Here is a 5,504-nt window from a genome sequence, read left to right on the forward strand (position 1 = left end):
TGCTTCATTTATATTTTCAATTTTTCTATTTTTGCTTGAATTAGTTTGTTTTATCAAATATATCTGTGGACATTCCCTTATAGATTTTATTGAGTACACAAAATGGCAATTGTTATATCTTTATGTAAATAATGATTTGTTTATTACTAGAATTAAATTCTCTTCTTATTTTCAGAATGTGGTTAGCCCTATTTGCCTTTACTGAAAATTGTCACGTGACTTTCGATACTTCGAGTCAACGGACCAGTCAAATGAAAAATGTATGTACAGTTCATTTAAAAAGTCATCTAATGTTCTAAACTAACTTTGACTTATTTAGATAAACATATGCTGATGTCAAGTTATATAGGTTAACCTTGCAGACTGACTTCTAACTTTAAAAGGTTTTTCTTATCAGTAGCAAATTTCATATAAGTTTACAAGTATATATGTATCGAAGTCATTCTTCCTTTTAAAATGGACTTGCTAAGTAAAATGATTTTATTCTTGCTGCTTTGCGTACTCCCATGTACTGCTGGACAAGAATTACATAAGAAGGACTCTGTGTCACACATACTGGCGGAGTTGAAGAACTTGCAAAATGCTCAGAAAATATACTCTAAAAAACTATCGGAGCTTGATGAGTTCAAATCTCGCGTTTTATCTTTAGAGAACAGCGTGAAAAACTTACAAGATACAGTGAAGGATTTACAACGAGAGAATAAAGAACTGGTCTCTACATTGCATCGGCTTGAAACCAAACATAGGCAAAACAAAAATGTAAGTTTTCATTCTTTAACGTTTTGAATCTGTATGTGAATTATTTTGTTAATATATGTAGCATACAATTTTCTAGTGTTTCACTCTGTGACTTCTCAGTTACTTTAACGTTGTGATTTTTTTGTTAGAAATATCGAGAAAATCAAATCGTTTTCAATTGTCTATAATAAAACAACTCATTGCACTCATATCAATAGATATGAACTCACCATGATAAATTCTTTTATCGACGAATAATTATTTATCATATATTTCTGTTTTGCAGGTCTATGACTATGAGTCGAAAAAAGAGGATACTGTTAAAGGAACAACAAGCGATGACAATAGAGACAAAAGCCATAATGCAACATTTCCGTTGCAGAAAATATTAAAAGAATCCAAGAAAACAAACAAGCACAACCAAAGAATTCGTAAGCATGAACTTTATTTAATTGTAGAAATGTATCTGTGTATGTTTTGTAAAGATGTGCTGATGGCTTTATTGTCTACGTATGCATTTTTCTGGTTCTAGTTACGTTTAAATGAATTTGCAATACAAGTATGTTGAGTTGTTAGAGAGTTTGAGATTTCAACCTTCGCCTTCCCCTTCAACGTCTCTTGCGAAGTTAACGTATGAAGTTGAAGTTCGATTAAAATTCCTTGAGATTTCAAACATTAGAATGAACCTTACTTCTTTTAATCCGCCCATTCAATTTATCCGTAATTATGATCGTTTATTTCGTGCATTTTGATACCAATTGTCCGAAAGGGCAGGAATTTTACAAGAGGTTTTAAAAATGAAAAAATGAAAATTAGAGATAAAAAACATTTCAATTAATATAATCATCGCATGGATATTAGAGCGATTACCAAATAAAAAAAAAAAAAAAAAAAAAAAAAAAAACAACAACAACAACAACAAAAAATGATAAACGATAAAACAATGTGAACAATGTAAAAACTCGTTAGTGTTGCTCCAAACATTTAGGTTTTATATAAAATTATGTCAGTATAGTCAGTATACAATGCACGATTGTAAATCATGCATGAGAGGAAATAAAAGTGATTATTACATACCTAAAAATATTTTCCACTGGGTTTCAGTGGACCGCGATCGTTCAATATTTTTCCATATCATGACGTTGAACGCTTTCATTTCGGACTAGTCCCAATCCGTGCCTCTAGTTACCTCCCCTGACGGTCCGTCCATTGCGAATCTCGTTTCTTTAGATTTTTGTTGCTATTGTGTGTTTGTTTAATTTGTAATTTATGCAACATTTTGTTTACTTTTACACTTTGATTAATCTGACATATTAGATACTGGCACGTAGTAATTTATCAGACTGAAATGAAATGAAAGTTATAATTACGTCATGAGTTGGACTAATATAGGACGTGGAATGTTTTCTTAACGTTGTAATGGAAATAATCGCGTGACGTCCATGGCGCCCACGCGCACGTTGCGACAACAAGTTGACGTCATTTTCGCGGAAAATATTAATGCGCGTCAGTTTGATTTGTTTATTGCGTTTTCGGAGAAATTTTTTCCGTATTTTTTTTCCTGTCTTTCGTAACAGAACGATAATTTAGATATAAATTAATCATTTGATAGTGGATATGTAATAAAAAGGTTATCAATTTTGTATGTGGATATATGCACTTATTCTTTCGCGGACAATATTGCGCTCCTAAAGTCGCGCAATGTTACCGCTGCAGAACTGGTGCATATATCCACATACAAAGTTAATAACCTATAATGATCATATCAACGTGATAATGACACTGTGTATGACTCTGTATAATGCCAAACTCTCAGACAGCACAATATGATTTTAATATACTATTTTATAAGTAAAACATCTGCGGATCCAGGAATTTTGGTTAGAGGGACACCAACATTAAAGAGGGGGTCCCCCATTTCAGGGCGGGGGGGGGGGGTGGGGGTAGGGTTACACCGAGTTTCAAGACCGACTTTCTTTGTAAAATGTAAGAATCAAAGGGGGAATTAACCCACAATGTCCCTTTGCCATGCTCTGGTTCCGTGCATTTAAAGAATGGAGTTATCCCATACGGCTAACAGGAAACGTCTCTCATCATGATATCATAGATCTGAAATGGTCTGATACTTCAGAAGAATTTTCCGCCTTACTAGTACCATTTTTATGTTTATAATTAAAACGCAATTGTCGTATTACGTGTCCGACAGAAACAGATTGATTTTATTTGGATGTGAAAATAAAATGTTCCACCAAATGATATTCGCGCGTAATTATTTATTTTTCAAGTAAAATGACTGTCATGCCATATGCCTCCGTCCAGATTTCAGTCTTTGATGCCGAGTGTGTGGACAGAGTAGATGTAAAAAGAATGAAGTTTCGACTTTCGTGATATCTCATCTTCGGACGTTCAAAACTTCACTTTATACGACAAAAAGGCTCATCTGGTATAATCGATACCGCCTGGGGACACAAATATGCCGTAGAAGTTAAAGTTTGAACAAAATCTCAACGTTTCTCAAAATCAGTTGATAACTTCATTCTTCCAGGTTCAATTTAATGTATTTAGTTAAAATCATTAGCCATACAAAACTTTATTATTCTTATACCTATTGATAGTGTTCCGCATCAAATTTAGTCTAATTATATATATGGATAATCAAATAACTTAATAAGCAGAAATCCTGAAACTAAGCTTTTTATTTCGCATAGTAATAAAGAGAAGTCTTAGTTTTACGTGATATTACATGGAAAACTTTAGTAGCAACGTGTGATATAAATAAAATACTCGCATATCGGTGACGTTTTACCCAAAATATATATGAGAGACGTTGAAGGGGAAGGCGAAGTTTGAAATCTCAAACTCTCTATTTTCTACATCTATGACGTCCTTTCTATTTGAATGAGATAACCATATTATCGATTTTGTACATGCGCATTGATGATGATTAATGAGTATATGCTTTACTTCAAAACAATAACAGCTATTCAGTAAGATTGTATTTTGGTTTGTTTTGTGCTGTTGCAGGCATGCTCAATAATAAAAGCAAATGTATTCACGTTTTACGCTTCAGGTCAGGTAAGATGCACATATTGCATTTACAGCTGGTCTGTCTGCTCATTCTTCACTTGGCGATCATCATACAGTTATCTACGATCACGTGTTTACCAACATTGGCAATGCGTACCATCCTCATATTGGAATATTCATTGCTCCTTATAAAGGTGCTTACTTCTTCTCTACAAAAATGATGTTGTTTCCAGGAGAACAGTTATATCTAGAGATTGTTAAAGATGGCAGTCCTATCAGCAACATTTATTCAGACTCCAGATCTGCAAGTCACTATACATCTGCATCAAAGGAGTGGATTCTTGAAGTGAATAAAGGATCGGAAGTATGGATCCGCTCCATCGGTCATGGCAGACTTCATGGAGGATCACATTGTATTTTTTCGGCATTTCTCTTGTTCGAAACACAATGAAAGGACAGATGTAAATGGACTGATTGCAGTTATAACATATATTAAGCTATCATTACGCTGACTTACTTAAAAGATTAAAATAAAATGAATACACAGGAGTTTTCTGTGAAACATTTGGAACAAATTTTCAATTTAGTGTGTTTGCTGTTATTTGTAAATGTACATTAAATATGAAATGTATTTTGTTTGCTTTAGATGAAAAATAAGTGAAATATTTATTTTTGCTATGTTTTCTGAGTGACTGATTTACCGAAATGAAATACTCCCAAATGTGCTGTTATTGGTATTTGATGTACATGGTGAATAAGTTTTATCGCGAATTATTTCTAAATTTAAAAATAAAAAGTAAACCAAAGGGTATAATTATTTCAACAAATACTATACATTCTTTTCCTGATTTTTTTTAAAGAAACGGACACTTCGAAATATTTGTATAACAAATCTTAACTTTTATAGTGTTTGGCCTGGTACAGACTCGTCCAAATGAGCTCCTAGCCGAACGATAAAGAATGACATATATGTCACTAAGGACGACATTTAGAGTTTTATGACATATTTTTTTATTTCCGCCCGTCTCGGTATCACGATAAGATATTTGTTTGAAAACAACAACAACAAAAAAAGACCGAAAACTTCGAATCCCATAAAGGCGTTTATCATGCCATTACTATAACAACTGCCTGATAAAGCCTGTCTGAGAAAAGCAGCCTTTCTCAGGTCAGTGACTTGAGATCACTTGACACTGTGTAAACCTATGATAAAGTTCAAGGATATCAGATTGTGTCTGCCTTGTTTTTAAAATTATAAAAATTAATACGCCCTCATACTGCACTAAAATAGGTCTTTAAAATCCCAAATATTATAAAACAAAAGCGGAAAAATAAAGGCTAGCCTTGTGTTTTGTACCCAACATCTCTGTTCTGTTGAACATGATTGAATAATTTTAATTTGCTGCCAAGTGAAGTTTTATCCGAAGTTCAGTTGCAAGACGGATACCCATTCTCACCAAGCAAACGTTAGACGTGACTAAATACACACGCCATAACGCCGCTTGGCAGAAAAAAATAGGCATTACCGTTTCCTCGATGATTTTATTCAATAACATTCCATTCCAGATGCAATATTCCTTGATGTAAGTGCAGAGAGCTAAAATTTAAACGAACGCTTTACATGAGTGATTTTCCGTTTTTACGAGCGTTTCCGTTATAAAATCTGTTTGTGGTAATTGCAAATACGGTAGGCATAAGCTATATATTAGTGACATGGTCTCACGTACCTAATAAGAGCG

General features: G+C 33.5%; 1 protein-coding gene across 1 annotated transcript; it reads left to right on the forward strand.

Moving 5' to 3' along the window:
• Positions 1-438: 438 nt before the first annotated feature.
• On the forward strand, positions 439-4,091 carry LOC128557446 (uncharacterized). Its single transcript, XM_053544821.1, has 3 exons — positions 439-759; positions 1,025-1,169; positions 3,809-4,091. Exons 1-3 carry the CDS (start codon positions 457-459, stop codon positions 3,955-3,957), a joined length of 597 nt encoding a protein of 198 aa, XP_053400796.1. The 5' UTR covers positions 439-456; the 3' UTR covers positions 3,958-4,091.
• Positions 4,092-5,504: the final 1,413 nt, after the last annotated feature.

The sequence above is a fragment of the Mercenaria mercenaria genome, chromosome 5 (assembly GCF_021730395.1).
Source record: "Mercenaria mercenaria strain notata chromosome 5, MADL_Memer_1, whole genome shotgun sequence".
NCBI lineage: Eukaryota > Metazoa > Mollusca > Bivalvia > Venerida > Veneridae > Mercenaria > Mercenaria mercenaria.